This window comes from Sorex araneus, chromosome 8 (assembly GCF_027595985.1).
Source record: "Sorex araneus isolate mSorAra2 chromosome 8, mSorAra2.pri, whole genome shotgun sequence".
In the NCBI taxonomy this organism is placed as follows: Eukaryota; Metazoa; Chordata; class Mammalia; order Eulipotyphla; family Soricidae; genus Sorex; species Sorex araneus.
The window spans coordinates 58,422,252-58,445,140 of NC_073309.1; the positions used below are offsets into that span (position 1 = coordinate 58,422,252).

The 22,889-nt window shown below is 38.4% G+C and overlaps 1 protein-coding gene across 11 annotated transcripts in view; it reads right to left on the reverse strand.

The window, feature by feature from the left end:
* The window catches only part of NTNG1 (netrin G1), a 374,749-nt gene that overhangs the window by 39,378 nt on the left and 312,482 nt on the right, over window positions 1–22,889 (reverse strand). For 3 of the 11 annotated variants that reach the window (XM_055146508.1, XM_055146510.1, XM_055146509.1), the window contains one exon: window positions 19,871–20,005. The exons of 7 other annotated variants lie outside the window; for them this stretch is intronic. In XM_055146508.1, the coding sequence (XP_055002483.1) occupies window positions 19,871–20,005 (135 nt within the window). Of the gene's footprint in view, window positions 1–19,870; window positions 20,006–22,889 lie in introns of those variants that run through there. One more of the 11 variants, XM_055146516.1, reaches the window with a different exon arrangement.

Below are 22,889 nucleotides of genomic sequence, written 5' to 3' on the forward strand. Positions count from 1 at the left end.
TTTCCTGCCCACATGGGAGAGCCTCGCAAGGTCCCCATGGTGTATTAATATGCCAAAACCAGTTACAAGCTGGGTCTCATTCCCCTGACCCTGAAAGAGCCTCCAGTACGGCATCATTGGAAGGACGAGTAGAGAGAGGCTTCTAAAATCTCAGGGCTTGGATGAAGGGAGACGTTGCTGGGACCACTCGAGAAATTCGAAGATCAACAGGATGATGATGATGATGATGATGATGATGATGATGATCAGAAGAATTAATATTTTCAAAATTTCAATTCTCTCCAAAGCATCATACAGATTCAATGCAATCCCTATAAGAACACCCATGCAATTCTTTAAATGATTGGATCAAACACTCCTGAATTCATATGGAACAATAAGCCCCACAAATAGCTAAAGAATTCTTGGGAAAGAAAAGATGGGAGGCATCATCTTCGCCAACCTCAAACTCTACTACAAAGCTGTAATAATTAAAACAGCATGGTAATGGAACAAAGGCAGAGCTGCAGACCGATGGAACAGGGTTGAATATATTTACACACACCCTCAAATATATGATCATCTAATCTTTCATAAGGGAGCAAAAAATGTGAAGTCGAGCAAGGAAAGCCTCTTTAACAAAAGGTGCTGGCAGAACTGGACAGCTCTATGCAAAAATAAATAAATAAATAAATAAATAAATAAATAAATAAAGGACTCAGACCTCTTCCTAATGCCATGCACAAAAGTCAGATCAAAATGGATTAAAGACCTCAACACCAGACCAGAATCCATCAGGTAGATTAAAGACAAGATTGGCAAAACCCTCCACAACATTGAAGCTAAAGGTATCTTCAAAGATGACATGCCACTGACCAAGCATGTGGAAACAGAAGTAAACAAATGGGACTATCAAAAACTAAGATGCTTCCATACTTCAAAAGAAGCAGTGACCAAAATACAAAGACAATCTACAGAATGGGAAAGGATATTCACCCAATACCCATCTGATAAGGGGTTGATATCAAGGGTATACAAAGCACTGGTTGAACTCTATAAGAAGAAAATATCCAACCCCATCAGAAAACAGGGAGATGAAATGAACAGAAACTTTCTCAAAGAAGAAATATGAATGGTCAAAATGCACATCAAAAAATGCTCTTCATCACTAATCATCAGGGAGATGCAGATTAAAACAACTATGAGATACCATCTCACACCACAGAGACTGGCACACATCCAATAGAACAAAAGCAACCGCTGTTGGCTAGAATGTGGAGAGAAAGGGACTTTTCTTCACTGTTGGTGGGAATGCCGACTGATTCAGCCCTTTTGGAAAACAGTATTGACGCTTCTCAGAAAATTAGAAATTGAGCTTCCATTTGACCCAGCAATACCACTTTGGGGAATATATCCTGGACATGCAAAAAAGTGTAGTCTAAATGACATCTGCACTTGTATGTTCATTGCAGCACTGTTTATAATAGCCAGAATCTGGAAAAAACTGAGTGCCCAAGAACAGATGACTGGTTAAAGAAACTTTGGTACATCTACACAATAGAATGTTATGGAGCTGTTAGAAAAGATGAAGTCATGAAATTTGCATATAAGTGGATCAACATGGAAAGTATCATGTTGAGTGATAGGAGTAAGAAAGAGGGAGACAGACATAGAAAGATTGCACTTATTTGTGGAATATAAAGTAACAGAATGGGAGACTAACACCAAGAAAAGTAGAGATAAGTACCGAGAGGTTTGCTCCACAGCTTGGAAGCTGGCCACTCATGCTGGAGGGAAAAACAGCTCAGATAGAGAAGGGAGCACCAAGTAAAGGATGCTTAGAAGGTCTGCTCGGGATGGGAAATGCGTGCAGAAAGTAGACTATAGACCGAACATGATGGCCATTCAATACTTGCATTGCAGACCAGAATACCCTACGGAGAGAGAGAGTAAAAAGGAATGTGCCTGTCACAGAGGCTGAGGGAGGAAGGGTGGGGGAAGCAGGGGGACTGGGAGGGATATTGGGATCATTGGTGGTGGAGAATGGACACTGGTGGAGGGATTGGCACTCAATCCATTGTATGACTGAAACGTAAGCACGAAAATTTGTAAGTGTGTAAATGCACCCCAGGGTGATTCATTTAATAAAAAAGAATAAACGGTTAAGAACAACAACAACAAAAAACCCAATTTGATCATTTTTAACCCTTTATTATAAAATGGATTTTTAAAAGAGAATTTTGGTCCATGATGCCAAGTCAATGAAGAGAATTACTAATGGAGTGATGAAGGATTGTCAACTTTATCTTATACTAATTGGTTGTAGTATATCACTTGCCATTGAGTGTCTGCTAAGGTGAGAGATTATTTGTTTGCTCTAATAGGTCTGTCTTCACACGAAGATGTACTCTCAAAATAAAGTTTCTTTACTATATAATAAAAACCCCTAAAAATAATAAAGAAATAGAAAGGAAAAAAGAAAGTTTATTTAGGAGTTCTTTAAAAATAGAAAGAGGGGAACCTCCCCCCACCAAAGGGAGTGAAATACATTTATAATAAGCAGATCCCTAAGGGTATAATTTGTCACCAAGTTGAAAATATTCATGTGTACAATAAGTCTGATGGTGCCTCAATGGATTGCAACTGTCAAATCATCATTCCTGAGAAATTGGTATGTGTCTAAGTGTAGAACACAATTTAGCTTTTAGTTTATTTAGGGGGTCACCATAATTTTAGACCTATCTAGTGGTCAGGCATTTTAAAATTCCAGGTTAATTTCTAGGATTTAGGTGGTTCTAAAATTGATGAAGAAGTGTTGCTAAGATCAGAATGAATCCTATGGATAAAAGTTGATTTAAAGGGTTTTATTTTCCTGCTTGGAAGCTGCAAAATCAAAACAATCTGAGTTTTAACAAAATCTTAACAAAAGTTCACATTCACAGGTGGCAAAGGCCTAAAACAGCCAGAAAGACACACAGTTAAATGAATACTGTTTGTGTTTAATTTTTGTTCCTAGAAAGGTGACCGTGTGACCATGATTATGGTTTTATTTTTATTATGTAATTTTTTTGGAACTTGATTTCTTTCTTAAATTAGTTCATGCAATTCCATTTTTTTCAATAAATTTTGGAGGCAGGTACCAACATTTGCAGTTCTATTATCTCACTGCTTGCTTTTACTGTGTGACAGAAACTAGGCTAATCACCATTTATATTATTTAATTCTCAAAGATCGTTAGTGAAGTGGGTCCAATTCTTATTTTCACTCTACATGAGCAAATTGAGGCTAAGTAAGGGTAACTAATGGTCTCTGCAACCGTTGAACACTAAATATTTTATTTTATGTATTAGGATTTAGGCATATTAGCTTAGGCTTAAAATATAGCTTTTTGCTTAATTTTATTTAAATTTTTGCCATTGCCCATAATATTCTTACTTCTTTAGCCCAAGATTAAAAAAATTATGGATGTCAATGTGTATTATTAAGTTTATTTATTTTATATATCTGTCTATATGGGGTTTTTTATATATAAATTAATAAGAACAATGTTTTTGTAAGAGGAGAAAGCTGTCAACAGGAACAAATCCACATGTTTTTTATCTTTAAGTACTTGGTCTTCCTCTGGGTCTTAGAAATACTTTATCAAGAGGAGTCTGCAAGGAGAAAGTTGATTTAAAAAAATGGTAATTGGGAACCTGGTAAAATATATTTCAGAGTAATGCTAATCATGTGTGTCAAGATAAAGGAAATTAAGGTAGCTTAAGTTTTCAGTTCTCCTCAGAAAAATCAATTATAAAGCTGTTACGCTGCTGACACTAAACAATAAATCCCTGGATTTAGTTAATAAGAGAAACTTCCACTTTCTCAATTTTTTTCCCCACTCACAAAGGGAACTCATAACATTGATTTTTGAGAAAGAAAAGGTTATTTATAGCAGGGGTCTTTAAATTCAGATGTATTCTTGATCTTAGCCTATCTGGATCAGAAATCACTTGTCATCGAGGGAATCTACCTGTACAAAGCCACCAAAGTGTGTGATGCACACAGCATTAGTGTTGCGCCTGCTAGGCTCAGAGTCTAACCAGGACCAGCAAAGGAGAATTCCAGCTGGGTCTCACTAGAGCTTCAGAGTCTCTTGGGTTCAAGTCATGGCTGGATTAAATCTTGATGCAATATATATATATATATATATTTGCTATATATATATTTACATAGTTACCATCAGGATGGTCCTCAATCTTTGCTGCACCCTGTAATAAATTAGAGCTTTGTAAAAGACAGATGCCTGTGCTCTTCCCCAGGAGAATCGCACTTATGCATGCTAGAGTGGGGCCTGTGATAACTATTTCATTTCAATCTCAATTAACCTTTATATAGTCACTGAGATGTTCACAGTCTTGTCACTTTCTAGTTTTGGACGATTAGAATCTTGCTGTCATTCTTTCCCTTTTGTACTCATAAAACCAATGACACAAAGGTTAAAGCGATGGAGAAAGTTTTTCAACAAGTGCAGTTCGGCTCATCGCTTTTCAAATGAGCAATTAATAATTCATAACAATTAACTGAGTTATGAGTTTCTCTTTCAATACGTTTCCAAACATGAAAAGATTAAATGGTAATTGCTATCAAATTTTATGTTCCATTTCATGTGTCCAATAAAAGTTTATCTTCTGAAGCTCACTTTGTATTTTCTTTTGATATATTCATAACAAATGCAATATACTATATTAAAATATTTATTATTAACCTATCAAATATTAACCACTTTTAAATTATATGGATGAACAAAAACAAATAGGCTACTTATTTAAGTTTTCATGATTCTCCTTACTTTAATATGATTTGGATTTGTAGAATACATGCTGAGAAAAAACTGATGACAAAACTGATGATAAGAGGTATTGTGTGGGTTCCTGTCCCTTATATAAAATATTCCAAATTTTCAAAGATTTTTGCCCTTAGTTTCCCAGTTACCATATTCAGTAAACACTGAATGATTAAGTAAAAAAGAAGGTAGTGGGATGGAGATATTGTATGGTAAGTCATTTGCCTTACATGCAGTTGAACCTGGTTTGATCCCCACCACCAGGTATGGTTTCCCAAGATGCACCAAGAGTGATCCCTGAAATTGGAGCCAAACATAATACCTGAATGCTGCTGGGTATGGCTCCCAAATGAAAAAAAAATAAGAAAATAAACAAAAAACCCTAAAACCTAGTGAATTTAGGCTTTAGAAGCAGTCTATCTATGGTTAAAATCCACTCATATCTCACTTTGATCTTCAAACTTTAATGTGTATTTGATTCACCAGGAGCTCTTAATAAAATGCAGATAAGGAGGTCTTAGTTGAGAGCCCGCATTTCTAAAAAATCCCTAAGTGATGTTGATGCCATTGGCTAAGTGATATTCCTTACAGTTGTAAGGATCCAGATGCTTAGACTCAGTTCACTTCTCTGTAATAGGGAAATAACTGCTAGTGGGTTTCATTCAAAGGAAACTAGGCTGTACATAAATGTTTTGGCAAAGTTTCTGGCACATACAAAACACTTCATAAATAGTACTTATTGTCATAGTTTCTAAACAAAAAAATAGCAAATAAAAATAAGCAATTTAATCTAAGACTTAAAAATAGTAGTAGTTTAATTCAAACTCAGATTGAAACTCAGATAGAAACCTTAACATTATAACCTTAGATCAGACCAGAGATTGTGATCATCACAAAAGTTAGTTCAAAAAATAATACTGACTCTCAGAATGAGGCATTCCCAGATTTGAGTTCCCACTTGAACTGACTTATCAGCCCTTAGAGTGCAGTGTTCACTTTATAATAATATTGTTTTTTGTATTTTTTTGGATTTTGGGTACCAAAATGTAGCACAATTCTTGACACAGACTCTAAATCATTTAATGGAAATACATGAATGAATGAGTAGTTGAGTGAATACATGACTGCATTAACAAGTGAATGAATTAGGCTACTTCTTAGCTAAGTCAGTTTGCAAGAGAGAAAATTTAAAAGATTTAGCAAGATGGTTAGGAAAACCTTTTAACATCTTGGGTAAAATGGATTTAGTAACCAAAGATGACATGAAGAGAGCACAGTTTTCCCGAAGAGATGGATATAACCTCATCTCATCATTGTACATGAAGAAACATATTGATCATGATAGACTTAATAATGTTTTATTGAAGGTGCTTATTGATAAATAAAAGGTCCTCTATTCCAAGAACAAAGTTTCAGTAAAGTGATGATTTCAACATCCTTGGTGCAAAACCAGAAACATTAATTTCTGTTCTCATAAGACAGAAAAGGGGTGTGCTATTTCAGATAATACCTTAAAATGCACCTAATAAGTTCTATGTGGAAACAAACAAAACCTAGGCCAGCAAATTAACTGAAATGCAATGTTTGTCACCTCTGGTATTACATCACTAGTAAATGCCAAATTATCCTGGTAACAAGCCTTTCTGTACACTCCCAAACTTTGTCTTTTGCACTTAAAATCCAATGTGAACAATGTGGCTGTCTATATCATTGATTTACAAGCTAAAGAATACAGACTAATATTGGGCTAAGCCTACAGGTCAATAATACTAATTAAAAAGAGGTCTAATGTGATTCTTAAAAATAATTGCATCAATATTTCATTATTTTTGTGGTGTTTTGTTTCTGAGACATATGCCTATATGTCCAAAAGAGTTGTAGCATGGAAGAAACATTTGCAATACATAATAGTAGTCCTATACTTTTGCAGAATATTTATTTTAGCAATTGTTTATGTTTAAAAAATATCTAGTGATGATCTTGACTACAAACTTTGAGGATCAATCAGGGATTGAGGTTACATGCAGGGTAGATGACCTATATGGGATCTGAATTTTTGTATGTGTTCATCTGTTTTAGATGATTCCAACTTGGAATTTATAGCAAGATAACGAATTGTTCTGAATCTATTGAACCTTTTCTCTCCACCTTGGTGCAGTGGCTAACTTCAGAGTTGATTTCACAGGGATAAACCAAAAAGGTATACTGCATTTCAATATAAATGGGCCATGACATTATTCTGTTCCTGTACGTAGAGCACCATCACACTGAATATCCTGGGCTAAATAGATTCAGCCACATTCAGAGGAGCATCAGGTCAGAAAAGGTGAGATTGACTGTAGGATAACATCGGGTTTGTCCTTTTAACTTTGCCGAAGGGAACTTAGTTTACTTGAAAGCAATGTCCTTTCTGTATGGGCACAGGAAGACAGTTAATATTATGCTTTGTAACTTGGGAACTGATTGACTCCAATAATATTTACTCCTGGGCATCTGCTTTCTTGACTCAGTTGCCTTAGTTCCTAGCACCCCAAAAGCAGGGTCTCGATGAGGGACTGAATGGACCAGGGCAAGCTTTGAGCTACCCTGGCATTGAAACAGGCAAGGCCAAAGAGCCAGAATACTCAAATATAAGTTGAGAACAATGGTCATAGACAAATACTGTCATGACCCAAAAGTAATGACGAGATTAGGACCCTGATAGGGTTAGGAAGACTAACCTGGCCTGAGGACTGTGGTCTAGAATATATAGTGAATGTCCTCAGGAAGAAGCAAACTTTAAGTCTGATATATCTCTTACTGTGCTCATACAGAATGGCATTGCTAGAAATATTAGAAGTCGATTTACTACAACTAATTAAATGGATTACTAGCTGAGGAAAGAAGAAAGCAACACACCCTGGATGGGATTATGCCTTTGAGTGGATCTCCTAGTAATCTGGAGTAATCTCCTTAGATGAGATTTTGTTAATCTCCTGGAGGAGTGGTCTTACCCTTCTTTGTTGATTTGTTAATGTTCAGCCCACCTTTGTGTCACCACCCTATGTGATTGCTATATAAACTAAGAGTGTAAGAGAAGCAGGGAGAAGACACAGGAGCAGAGCACAAGGCGAAAGAGAATCAGGGAGTCATCGGAGCCAGAAGCAGGGGAAAGAAAGAGCACAAAGCGAGTGAGAGTCAGAGTCAGAAGGAAGGGTCAGAGTTAGAAGTAGGGGTTAGAGTCAGAACTAACAGTTAGAGTCAGAAGTGAGAGTGAGAAGGGCACTGGTGGAGGGATGGGTGTTTGATCATTGTGAGATTGTAATCCAAACATGAAAGCTTGTAACTATCTCATGGTGATTCAATAAAATTAAAATTTTTTTTTTTTAAAAAAGGGCTCCAGAGATAGAGATTGGAAGAAGAGAGATTGGAAGAGACCAGAGGAGAGATGACAGACAGAGAGAGGTCAGAAGAGACCAGAAGAGAGATTACAGAGACAGAGTCAGAGATAGAGAGACAGACAGAAGAGACAAACAGTGGCACACACAGAAGCAGACCACAAAGGAGGCACCATCCCGATCCGATCCATACACAGTGGCTTGAGAGCACCCAACGTGAGCAGTGAGAGATCACTACCCCGAGAGCCCTCGAACAACACACACTCACATCACCCCCTTCTGCGCACACACATTTATATTTTTTACAATTGACAGCACTCACATATACTTTACTTAGAGCCACCTCATCAATAGATTAAAAAATATTTGCTCTCTACCATTTCTGTGAATATTTTCCCTCTGTGAACTTGATGGTGTAGTCTGGTATTACACTGCAATACCCCCAGCCCTCATAGAACATTCTGCTAATGTTCAGGTTGACGGTTGATTTTGGAGAAGGTGACACAACAGCTCCTCACCCCAAAGGCAGCACCCATGTTGTTGTTTGGCCTTCCTTTCTTTAGTTGCTGGTTGTACTCAACCTACGCTAAATTATCTGGTTTGTTTGTCAGTCTTTTAACACTTGGTACTGAGTATACAATCTTGTCTAGAATATTGTATGTTCAAAGTTTTCTTTTCTTTTCTTCAGGTCATTTTGAACTTGATCAAAGTTGAGTCAACTCACTGTGATACTCAAAAAGACACAAAAAATCTATTTAAAAGAATATGCTCTCTGCCTCTTGCTTCATATTCTTTCCACTTTATTGTGTGTTTACTTATTTGTTTTGGGGCCACGCCAGTACCTGGGGGTAACTCCCAGTGTTGTCTACAGTAACATGTGGTGCTGAGAACTGAATGAGACCTCCTGATCTCACCCTCAGCCATTACCCTGGCCTGTCTCCACTTTACTGAATCAGATTCTCTGTGTCTTCCTTTCTAGGTGCCATGTGAGTTTGAACTTAATTTTGTAGCTTGCTTCCTTCTGGAATCTGTGAATTAAGAGTGGCTTTTACATTTCTAAGTGATTGATACAAAATGAAAACAAAAATAGGATTATATATCTATTTCAGTCATGTGAAAATTTAATGAAATTCAAATTTTATAATCCCCAAATATAATTTTATTGAAGCATAGACACTCATTCACTTGTGCAGTTATAGCTGATTATGTGCTACAATAACAGAGTTCAGTGGTCGTTGATTATGATGATGGTTCAAAAACCCCAAAACTGATCCTTAGAGAAAACATTTGCTGGCCCCCCAATTCACCCAAGCCTCTATCTTCAAGTTTACAAATGATAAAATCCTATAAAATGTCACATCAAACTCATCTAATAATAAGTATTCACTGCTAATGGGGTTGCAGTTTATCAGCTATTTTTTTAAGTTGGGAGGAATTGCCTAATTTTAGTTTTAGTTTTGCCACCTGTGAAATAAAAAAACAGAATCCTACTTCTCTTGTAGAATAAAATAATGCACAAAAGAACTGCATAGAAAATGAAGAGATAGTATAGTTGTCCAGGCGCTTGCCTTGCATGCAAATACAGTTTGATCCCCAGCACTGTGTATGGTTCCCTAAACAGTGTCACGAGAGGTTAGAGGCAGAAGTAATCCCTGAGCACAGCTGGGTGTGCGTCCTAAAAATTCATATTAAATAGTACATTTTGAAATTATTTAAAATAAATTATTCCTTAGAAATGGGTTCATGTGCAAACTGGTGGGACCATTTGTGAGATTTCAGCATCACAGAATTTGGCATCAAAAGGTAGCCTTAAGGGCTGGAGTGATAGCACAGTGGGAAGGGCATTTGCCTTGCACGTGGCCGACCCGGGTTTGATTCCCAGCATCCCATATGGTCCCCTGAGCACCACTAGGGGGTAATTCCTGAATGCAAAGCCAGGAGTGACACCTGAGCATTGCCAGGTGTGACCCAAAAACCAAAAAAAAAAAAAAAAAAAAAGACAGCCATAGAAAATTCAAGCAAGCCTTCTTTAGGATTTCAGAAGAGATATTCCAAGGAGGCAAAACTGGTGTAGCAAAAACATTTCCCAGAAGAGGTGGTAGCAGTCACACCCAGAATCAAGACCCCTGACTTCACAGCATTTACTCCTAAATATTTGCTATCTGGAAACATCTTCTAGTCTAGAATTCTGCTATGATAGTGGCTTAAGATTGGCTCTTTCTTTGGCGGGGGTTGGGGGAGGGAGAACTTGGTGAGAGAGGAACAGGAACTTAGGGCTCCGGGCTTACTCTTGAGTCTGCACTCAGGGATCATTCCTGGTGGAACTTGGGGGAACCATATGGAATGCAGGATCAGCCTGTCAAGGTAAGTACCCTATCCAAAGTACTATCACTACAGCTCCAAGACTTTTCTCTCTCTCTCTCCTTCTCCTTCTCTCTCTCTCTCTCTCTCTCTCTCTCTCTGTCTCACATACACACACAAATACACACACACAGAAACACATGTATTACAATTCAAGGTGACACTTGACTTCTGCACTGCATAAAGTAAGGAAAGAACTTCGTGTATTATATTTCCACGGGACTTCCAGATCATCTTCCCATCAGATGAGGTCCGACGGCTGCTTAGCTTTGATTCTGGGATGCTGACAGATAAAACTGCACTTCTATTTCTCCATTAACTTCAACACTTCACACACCTTTCATGTTAAGCTTTGATGACTCTATGTTGTGAAATGGTAGAATTTGGGCAGCTCTGCCACTGTCAATATCCTTATCAAATAATGAGGGAATTAGCATAAATGTTCAACTATTTATGAAAAAAATGCCCTTCAATGTCAGTGCTGAGCCTCCTTCCTGGACTGAGAATAAAGCATGGCTGAGTGATAGCTGACCTATCTTAGAATGTCAGGAGATAAGTCTCGAACTTCTGTCAGTATGTTCACTTGTGGTGTGACTTAGACAATTCACAGGTCCTGGGTTTTGAACATAGTTAGGGTAGGATTGTTCTGTGAAGGGCACTCTGACCAACTCACACATTTATAGCTGCCCCTTGGCCTTTGCCTCTCTCGTGGTTGTCCCAATTTAGCCAATAGTATTGGGAAGGGTTAAAACTGTTTTCACAATGTAGGTGTTGCCCAGAATGCTGATCCCCTGTGGCCTCAGGTCTCTGATATATTCGAGCTTGATGTGTTATTTCTATTATTCCCTAATTAATTGTGTTAAGAAAGGAGAAAAACTGGGAACTGAATCTGCAAAACTATGGTTGCTTAGCAAGACGAAATAGTGCGTGGTATAGAGTGCTGAATCAGGAGAGACTTCACCAGTGAGAGCAACCCTGGTTCACTCTTCTGGCTGACAAAATGAGTCTTTTTCCCCCAGGAGGACTATCCAGCATATTTGTAATGCCTACAAATTGCCACTTTCTATCTTCTGTCTTCCTAATATTTTCTTTTTAAAATTGCCACTGGGAGGCTCCTACCCTTTCTGTTTAGAGAACACTCCCTTTCCACCCTTACTTGAACAACAGTTAACATCAAGTGCCCTTCCAAGAATTTAGTTTTCATCGGGTTATGTATGTGGTGCTCAGCAAGGGAAATGAGGCTCACATTAAATTTTCTAGCAAGGAAATTAAAAACTTTGATTCAGTGGTGCCATTCATTTTTAGTAGATAGAAATATAAAAGCCAAATGAGAGAGATCACATGTCCTGAACTACAGATACTCTGAGGCAACAAAGATACCCTTCTTTAAGCAATGCTGCCTGTCAATGGCTTCAACATGTGAGGTCAACTGGTGAACTGTGAAATGGATGTTTTAATGTAATACAGCGAATAGCAGGAGTCTGCAACCAGAAGCAATTGAAAAATTACAAGTTAGGCTCAAGGTATTTGACCACTGAGGTATAATCTTCATCTCAGAGAAGAAATTGGAAGCATCATTTTAATGATCACAAGTTATCAGGCTTGTGGAAGTTAATATCATACTATTTTTTTTAAAAAAGCAAGGAAACTATAGTAGCAGAAAAGATATGATAGGAACCAATTAATCTCTTGAGGGGAGAGGACGGAAAGGGTATTATATATATATCTGATATTTAGAACCCAGAGTGAGGACTGAGAACAGGGCCAGTGAGAGGGAGGAAAAAATCTGTTTGTAAGAGTTCAAAGGACAGCTGAGTGGCCAAAGTGTGATTTTTAATAGAAATTGAGCGGAGTACTTTGCCCTATGGAGTTGGTCTGAAATTCAATTCTGGGAATTTTGAGAAGCCCTGGACATTTCTTGACTTAACTTTTTATTTAAGAGAACATAGTCTAGAAAACATCTTTGGCTTCCTTTTTAACCTATCCACAGTTTAGACATTCTATTATATCCGGTTCGCAGGAGAGAATCTTTGTTAGAAAATTGTTAAACTTGAGCAGGAGCAATACTACAGAGGGTAGGGTGCTTGCCTTGCACGTGACTGACCTGGGTTCGCCCCTTTACACCCTGTATGCCCCCCCAAGCAACAACAGGAGTGATCCCTGAGTCCAGAGTTAGGAGTAACCTCTGAACGTGGCCGAGTGTGGCCCCCAATAAAATGCTAAGCTAAAGCCTAAATTCAACATTTAACTACTGAATCCAATCTTCCTGAATCAACAAGTCAATTTGATGCAAAAGTCCTTAAAATTGGAGAACCCCTCCTTTTCTGGTGAGGGTGAGACAAAGATGTGATGAAGGGACAGTCAAAGAGAAATGGAATGTTCCTAGCCTTGAAGGCCAAGGGGGAAAAGCCCCACATGCAATGGAATGTAGGTAGCTTCCAGAATCAAGAAATGGGAATGAAATAGAGTCTCTCTTAGGTCCCCAAAAGGGAATGCCTGCTAATACCTCAATTTTAGCTCAGTAAGATTTTGCTAGAACTCTAGGACTGTAAGATATTACATTTGTTTAGTTTAGAGCCATTCACATTGTGGTAATTGGTGGTCGTGTCCTACAGCACGGTAGAAAACAAATATAGTCACTGAAATTCTTTGGGAAGTTGCATCGAAGCCATGAAGTTTTCTCCAATTCCTTATTCATCTCCAGAGAGCTCTTGTCTCTTGTTAAGTATGTAATTTGCTGCCATGTCTGGTTTTATAGTTTATAATAAGGGAATTTTTTTCTATATTCAACTCAAATTTAATAAAAATCTTCTCAAGCCATCAGCCTTCTATTAGACACGTCTTTTATGCCATTCTTGGTAATACACCAACTGATCTCTTCCAAGAAACAATATTCTAATATTTTAAGCTATGGTCCAGCTACCGAATCTGTCTTTACCCCTATGTGTGCACAGTGCTTGAATTTCTGTATGCAAGTTTACTTATCTTCCAAAAGAAAATCATTTAAATGCCACTAAATCTCTTGAATTGAACTCAAATATCCAGACTATAAATGATTGTAAAACTATTATTAGTTTTCGTATAATACATTAAGTCAGTAAAAGGGTGGAAAATTTGTGGTTTTCCAAAACATGGTATTTAGTGTATCTTATATATTCTTTAAAAATAAAAACTCTGCTCATCAGCATCATTGGTTCTGCCCATGACTATTTCCTTTATAAGTCCTACCTTCTAAGTATAGTATCAAGGGTTTAATTACTACGCCAGGCATTGTGTGTGTGTGAGTGTGTGTGTGTGTGTGTGTGTGTGTGTGTATGAGGCAGGGGATAGGATCTCCAGGTGATGCTAAGGAGTCTCTGGGGAAACCTCCTGGAGATTCTTGGCCAACATATCCAGCAGCTCAAGGAGGAGTTCGTGGATACATTGTTCAATCTGCTCATGTCCTGAAGTTCCTGGGACTACTCAGTTTACCTTGGTAGTGATCAGTGCCTCTAGGACTGTACCAAACAGAGCCCAGGGACCAGGAGTGCCAGGGATGGAACTGGGGCCAGTCATATCCAAAGCATGAGTCTTAACACTCCTACTATGTCTCTGCACAGTCCAGGGAGGTTTTATGTGAAGCTAATATGGAACATGGCTTCCTCCTTATTCAACTATATTCCCTGGGGTGTGGCTCATGCCTTTTTTTATTTCAACAGGAGCTGTCGCTGTCACTGTCATCTCGTTGCTCATCAATTTGCTTGAGCGGGCACCAGTAACGTCTCCATTGTGAGACTTGTTGTTACTGTTTTTGGCGTATCGAATATGTCACAGGTACCTTGCCAGGCTCTGCCATGTGGGCGGGGTACTCTCAGATACTCCCGGGCTCTTTGAGAGGGACAGAGGAATCGAATCCGGGTCAGTCGTGTGCAAGATGAACGCCCTACCCTCTGTGCTATTTTCAGTCTGGAGAGCTAGTACAGTGGGTAAGGCACTTGCATGTGGTAAACTCTGATTTAATCCTTGGTAACCATTTGGCCAACCAGGAGTGATCTCTGAGTGTCAGCCCTGAGTACTGCTGGATATGGGTCAGCCTCCCTCCTCAATCCCTCCCCCTCCAAAAAATAATCTTTTTCTTCTCCATGTCTCATTTTTCCATGGACAACTTCAATTTTAATTCTAGTTCTGCTTGGCCTTCTTGAAATATTTCTATTTCTGCTTTCTTTCCTGGATTGTATGTATTATGCTATCTAAAGACCATTTATTCTGATGGTTTTCAAGTGTTTCACCTTTTATGTCAGAAAGACCAGCATTTATGGAGCATGTAATCCACAAGCCCTCAGGCAGAAAGATCACCAGTGAGCCCAGAACTCTTCATAGCCTTAGCTGACGTGACACAATTGCTTTTTGGGGTCAATTTTGCTTCAGTCACTTGAATGCCTTGTCTCCTATCAAGAACTTTTTAAAAACCCCAGTCAACAGTTTGATATTTAATAGCGGCCAGTGTTACTTGCTCTGCACTTGCATTTTACAATAAATTCTGAATGTAAATTATTTTTGTAGGTCTTTGAGACTGCAACAGGTATTCGAAAGTAATAGTTATGGAGTGCTGAGGATATACTGTGAAGTCCACATTCATTATTCTCCTTAATTCTTTGTGATTACATATGCATTAGGACCTAGTTCTATCCCCATTTTTAGATGAAAAAACTTAAGAGATTCAAACAATTTCCTCTAAGACCTACAGGGAGTAAGAGGTGAATATGATATTGAAATCCAAATCTATTGGATTTCAGAGCTGAAGTGTATAAGCATTTTGTTCCACTTATGAAGGTACGTGACATTGTCAATAACTGAACCTTCCTTTATTTTCTGTTTCCAAATCCAAGTCCTTTCAAACTGAAGTTCTTTCTGACCAGTCATTTGGGTGACTGCAGCACTGTGTTGGGATTCCTGGGAATCTGTCCTATACCACATTAGCCTCTCTGCCAGGACCTACTCCATGGTATACTTCTTCCAGCTCATCGCTGCCAATTCCATCATCAGTCCTGTTTTACAACTGTTTCTACTTGGCATTGGTTTCTTGTTGCTGTGGGAAATGTGGTCAATCCAAAGATGAGTTAAATTTGGATCAAGTAGAACTGTGTGTGGATGAGGTGGAGGAGAGGTAGGAAAGAAAGATACTTTCCACACTCTCTACTTTTGGGCATTATGGCTTGCAACACAGACACTGAGAGGTCATAATGCTTGGCCTGCTATCTACTTTTGGCACACATCTCCCATCCCGACTGATTCCTCCAGTCATCATTTTCTTAGTAATCCCTTCTCTATTGCATCTGCCTTCTCCCCTCTGCTCATGAAGCAGGCTTCCAGCTATGGGGCAATCCTCCTGGCCCTTGTGTCTACTGTCCTTGGGTGTCAGCCTCATGTGATGTTATTCTATACTCCATAAATGAGTGCAGTCCATGGAGGCAGAGGGAGGGTGGGAAAGGGGTGGGTATACCTGGGATATTGGTGGTGGGGAATGTGCACTGGTGGAGGGATGGATGTTTGAACATTGTGTGATTATAACCCAAACATGAAAGCTTGTAACTATCTCATGGTGATTCAATAAAATTAAAAAAAATAAAAGAAAAGAAATAAAGATACTGACACAAGAAACATTTCTTTTGGGTATATGTGTGTTTTCAGAAATGGAAGTGATACAAAAATATTTATCAACAAGCACACACCAGCTCCAGGAATAAGTGCTAGGGATACCCTATGATGAAATATTGATTCATTCATTGCCAAATGCTGGTGGCTTTTTGTGAGACTTCAGGAAAGGGATGTAGGAATCTCCTGCAGTATCCATTTACTAAATGACATAAAACTTTCTGTATTTGAACTCAAATATCAGCCCTGCTAGAGTGATCTTAGAGAAGGAAAGAAGAATTTACAGTGTGATAATGCTATTGCCTACTAAATATATTAAACTTATAGAGAAAATTCACTCTTATCCTCTGTATTTCTTAGTAGATCATGCAGAATAATTTTTATAAAACAGTATCATTCTTTCTACTCCTCACTTAAAATTGTGTGATAGTTTCTATATTCCATGTCACCACATGCTCTGGTCTCTGGTTGCTTTTTCAGCCTTTTTCTTCCCTCCCAACACGCACACACATGCATTATCATTCATATCCAAAGTCATTTTAGGTATCTAGTATATACACTTTTGTCCAGGAATTCCCACACAGAAAATTCTACTACTAGTAGTCCTTCAGAAGTCAATTAAGCATGCCTCCTTGCATAGCCTTTTTCTTCCTTCCCCCAAAACATGTCCATAGCTCTTCCTTAGTTTTAATTACCTTTTATCATAGTTGTTTATTCATATGCCAACTTCCTCCCTTCCCTCAGGTCATGCACCCTCAGTGCCCACATTTTGCAGCAGCTTTATCCTATCACTATCTGCAGCATAAAGGTTACTTCACAGTAGGTATTCGCACTCATGATCTCACTGATCCATACACCAAGTATGTGAGGTGCTGGAGTGAAGGCAAGGAAGGTCTATGTGGCTGTGCTCACATCCAACCTTTGAATTCTAGAAGTGAACATATGGTGATATTGTGTCTTTTTATAATACTTGTATATGTATATGTATACACACAGAGACAATGGAATTAGGCTCTTTGGGGAATACGTTTGCCTAGGTTTTGTCTATTTTTTTCTCTCTCTTCTGTCTTTTCTTGATTAGAGAAAACCCATCTATTAGGTACTGTATGCTGAGAAAGTTACATGAGACTTTCCCTTCGAGGATATTTTTTCTGAATTACAAAGATGCCTTATGCTCTATGTCCTGAGTCTTGAGGGCTGTTTTGAGGCCTCCATCCCTGTCTCTTCTCCCTTGCTCACTGCTACTGGCCTCTATGCCTTGATTTCCAGACCAATTCCTATTCTCTAAGAGCTGATTCCTCCTACAGGTTATCAGACTCACCAACTTGCCCAGATGCCTAAGGTGCTTTGTGGAAACCTTTTCCAGAGCTTATGTGAAGCTATGTTAAGTGGCTTGACGTGTGTGTATGTGTCTCTGTGTGTGTGTGCATGTGAGCATGCTGCATTAGGGGATTGAGGGTGGGGGGTCTCCAAACAACACTTTGGAGGCCTGAGACCCTCCTGGTGATCCTCAGTCAACCAGATCTGTGGGTCAATGCAAGAACCTACATATATGGGAATCCTGTTGTGCCAAGAGGAACCTGGGCCACCTGCACAGTGCTCAGAGCCATCCAGGGCTGCACCTGGCATTCAGGGCACCACATGGTGCTAGGGGCCTGCCACACTGAAGACGTGCTTTAACCTTGATATTATCTCTGAATCTCTGACTCTTCAGCCCTGTGGCTCCCTTTTGGTCTCCTCTTTAAACAACCCTCTAGGGCCTGGCACCATGAATATACCTTGGTTGCATACACTTAAAAAAACATTTCTTTTAAAATAAACAAATGCCTATTATATGCAAAAATAGGCATAAATATAGATAGAGCAGTGTACCTAGAGTTGAATAACGATTTTTTTGGGGGGTCATACTCAGCGATGCTCAGGGGTTACTCCTGGCTTTGCACTCAGTAATTACTCCTGGCAGTGCTGGGGGGGACCATATGGGATGCTGGGAATCGAACCTGGGTAGCTTGAGTGCAAGGCATATGCCCTACCCACTGTGCTATCGCTCCAGCCCTGAATAACAATTTTTGAGGTGAAAAGGGGCTAGCCACAAATGGAAAGTGTTAAAGGTCTACCTTACAGCACTGTTCCCCAAAAGTGGACAATACCACCCAGGGATGCCATACTATCCAGGGGGCTTGGTGCCTCAGGTGAAACTGGGAGAACTTTTTGTTTGCACAGTTAAAGATAGTAGATATCTAGGGGTGTTGATGCATGATTTTTTTTCTAAAAGGGAGGTGGTGGGGCAAATTATTTGGGAACCTTTATTTTATAGCATGACTGGAGGCACTCACTTGAGTTCCTAGGTCACATCCTAACTCAGCGTCAAATATCTCAGTTCATTAGTGTGGCAATAAATGTTCCTTTGGAGTCATATGCAAGCATAGCTTATAGAAAAACAGACATTTGAAAATTTCAGGAAATTTATACAATATAACCATGGTAGAAACTGCCTGTAGACAATCCCAGCATGCTGACATCCACTGGTCCCCCTCCATCGTGCCCCCCTCACACCACCCAAGGGAAAAGTAAGCATAAACAAAAAAACCCTCTGGAGCTGAGCTTTCCAATATGGTCGACATATGTGGCCATAAAGCTTTGTAATAGAACTGGTACTGAGATATTCTGTTAAGTATAAAAATGGGCTTCTTTTCAAAGACAGTATGAAGAAATGTAAATTACACTAAAATTTTGATGCCATTAGATGCATTAAAAGAATAACATTCTAAATATTTTGAGCTCAGTAAAGATCAATTTCTTTTATTTGTTTCCTTCCTATGTGTGGTTAACAAAAGTTTTAAAATTCCATATGTGACTTGCATGCATTCCTACAAGATTGCGTGGTTCCAGAGGATTTGCTTTGTGTCTCTTTGATATTAGTAAGCCGAGTGTGTGTAGAGAGAATGGAACGTTAGTGCAGAATTAAAAAAGCAGAAAAGGTTATGAATGACAGAGGAAGCCTCCGCTCAGATTTTTAAATTTCTGTTCCCTGAATACACCGACAGGCCACCTGCCCTGACAAGCTTTTAAGAAGGTCTGATAATCCTCAGAGAAATGAGCCTGAACCAAATGGCATCTGCCTAGAGCTCACGGCACGGTGCCTAACCTCAGAGGCTTAAAATCAATATTGATTTTCGTCATTTATTTTACCCTGGCATTTAAATATCTCTCAGATTTATTATCTTTGGGGCTTTTGGTTAAGATTCAGGGATAAGTATGAGCGCAAGGAACGGTCATAAGTTATGTAGATATCGTTTAATTTATGAACTCCGGAGCCCCAGGGTAAGTTTTCAGTTCAAGAAATATATGAACCACATACAGATCACCCTTCATTTTGCAGGGGCAATTTCCATGTGATGTCCCTATTGTGCCACTTAATTTATGGTCTGGCCAGGTACACGGATCTGCTTACAATATTTCAATGCAAGTTGCTCCAGCCATCGGATGGGATGGAGATGGGCTTCAGAGAAGCCAGCTGGAGTGCTGTGATGGATTATTCTTTCCACTATACGTTGGTTCGGGCATTAAGTAGCATTTAAAGCTTGTCAGCGGTTTGGGGCTTTTTCTGCTCTGAGAAGCTGCACACACCAGCCTACACAAGCAGAATTAGCCATGCTGCAGCAGGCAGAGGGCAGCTCCCAGAGTTACTTACGTTGACAGCCGTCGTGCCAGAAATTTCCTGGCAGACACTCATCACACTTAGGCCCTGTTGTTCCAGTCTTACACTCACAAAATCCTGAGCCATTACAACGATCATGGACTGAGCCCAAAGGGTTACAATAACACTCTGTAGAAACAAGACAATACATAGGCTGGAGACGAGTCCGAATGATGGAGAAAGGTTATCAACACAGGGGCATCAATTTACTTAAATGCATCACTTACTTAAAGAAAAATGTCTGCTAATGAAATACTTTGACAGACAGGGAAAGTTCAGGTTCATTCATTTATTTGCTTGGTCTTCCATAATATCATTTTTTTGATATGGAAGTTAACTGAAAACTTGCATGGCTATATGGCATCATGCTCTTTACCGCTAACATATCGTAATGGAGATTCCATTTGTTAGGGCATCTTCAGATGGCTTAATGAATGCCATGAGAAGTTTGTATATCAAGGATAAATCAATATGCCATCAGTGTAAAATATGTTTTAAATTATTCAAGTGGGCTTATCTGTTTCATTCAATATTGGAAAACTGCTGAACATTTTAAAAATATAATACGAATATACTTTTCATTCGAAGGCCATTTTGGTTTGTGATTTAGGACAAGTATGTATAATATATATATAAAACAGTTTGGTGATAAGCTTTTAGACATTACATCTATTTTGCATATTTGTAGTTTTTATGCAATCTCAATTAACAATCATGAAAGAAAAGTAAATTCTGCAATATAAAAATCAACATAAGCATAATCTGAGACAAGTGTTTTTCATTATAATGTCTTTGAATAAGACAATACAATTTTACGTAATAAAAAGTAAGTAGGATGCTTTCTTAATTCTTTACACATTCTGATATAGAACATTTTATTTAAGGTTTGTTTTGCTTAAAGGCTGAACCACAAATTGGAATGGTGTATGTTTCCATTAGTTTGAAGGGAAATAATACTATCATATTTCAATGCATAATTGCCACGCCCTGTTTGCTTCCATCCAAAAATTGATTTGTAACATTTAAAATATAGATTCACATAATGGTAACATACCACCTTCTGAAGAAAGAAAAAAATCATAAAATCAGTGACAAACATGGTAAAATATGGTAGCTTTTAGCTTTTGAAATCTGTAGGTCAATATTTCTTTTCTTTTTTACTCCATGGTAATATATTGAGTAAGTCATTATCCTCATTCTTGGAAAGTATTCCTTCTTAGAAAATGGTCCCAATAGAGATTTTCTTGTTAAAAAACAGATACAACAATCTCAATCAATCAACTAAACAACCCCCAAATTCCTAAGACTTTCAATTTAATATCAGGTTTAGCTTTTAAGGTCAAAAATGAAGTTTCAGGGTTAAAAAGTTACAGAGGAGCAGAGATTTGGCTCTGGTATTTTGGAATATTATTTCTTCAGAGAATGTGGATTATTTATTTTTACAAGTCAATATCTTAGTTAAGCCTTCTTATGATTAAGACTAATAGTGATATACATGTGCATATGTATATAGGTAAAAATAATAATAAAGAAACACTGTAATGCACATCCTTTGTCTGACTCATTTCAATCTATATCTCCCACTTATTTAGAATTGGTATTTTAAAATTTAACATATGTGTTTGTGAAAATAATTAACTTTTTAAATGTTTTTGTGGTGGCTTTACCAATGTTTATAAATATATAGATATATATCTATACTGATATTATAATACATTTCTTACTACTCACACTATCAATTGACAATGAATTACCAATATCTTATAAGCCAGGGAGTAAAAATTACATCTGACCTAAGCGAGTTCTTGTACTCCTTCAGTCAAGCAGGTCTTGAAAGTTAATTAATATGAAGTTATAGATAGAGACAATGTCAATTAAAAATTTAAAAATCTGAAATAACGTCATGGCACATCCCAAAAGTTGTCATAGGAAAAAGTGATAGATGGACCATTACTCCAGCAGCATGAAAACACACAACTAGAACATAATATTCTGTATTCTACTTTATATACAAACTATACAAACTATTTTGGTTGTAAAAAATTATGCAACTTTTATCAAGGGTAGATGTTGTAGTAATATGATGGCCTGAGAGAATTTTGCTTTATTCCATTAATTAAAAAATATATGCAAGACGGTTAACGATTAAAATATCTTGGGAGCTTAATTCTTCTTATTATTAATTTTGGGGGACAGTTCTAGGAATTGTACTTAGATCCTCACACATGTAAGGCAAATACTCCACTGCAGAGTCAGATTGTCAATTATTCTGTTCTTTTATGTTAAATTTTGGTTCAAGACAGAGTGGGAGACTAACACCCAAGAACTGTAGAAATAAGTACCAGGAGGTTGACTCCATGGCTTCGAGGCTGGCCTCACGTTCCGGGGAAAGGTCAACTCAGAGAAGCGATCACCAACTACATTGCAGTCGAAGGCCATGTGGGGGAAGGGAGTTGCGGGCTGAATGAGGGCTAGAGACTGAGCACAGCGGCCACTCAACACCTTTGTTGCAAACCACAACAGCTAATTAGAGAGAGAAAGCAGAAGGGAATGCCTTGCCACAGTGGCAGGGTGGGGTGGGGGGGAGATGGGATTGGGGAGGGTGGGAGGGACACTGGGTTTACGGGTGGTGGAGAATGGGCACTGGTGAAGGGATGGGTTCCCAAACTTTGTATGAGGGAAGTGTGAGCACAGAAGTGTATAAATCTGTAACTGTACCCTCACGGTGATTCTCTAATTAAAAATAAATAAATTTAAAAAAAAAAAAAAAAATTTTGGTTCAAGAGCTATTCTACAATTGATTTGTAGGCATTAGAAATGACTGTATTTGCTCTACAGAAAAAAACCCTCTGATTAAACTGATCTTGGGATTCAAGGAAAATAAAAAAATAATTTATAACTTGAGATATGTTTAAGTGGCAAGTACTGAGCCCTGTTCATTTCAATATCAAGCCTGTCATCGGGGATTATTAGCAGTGATTACCCAAGGTCATGACCCACGCATCCTCTAGCT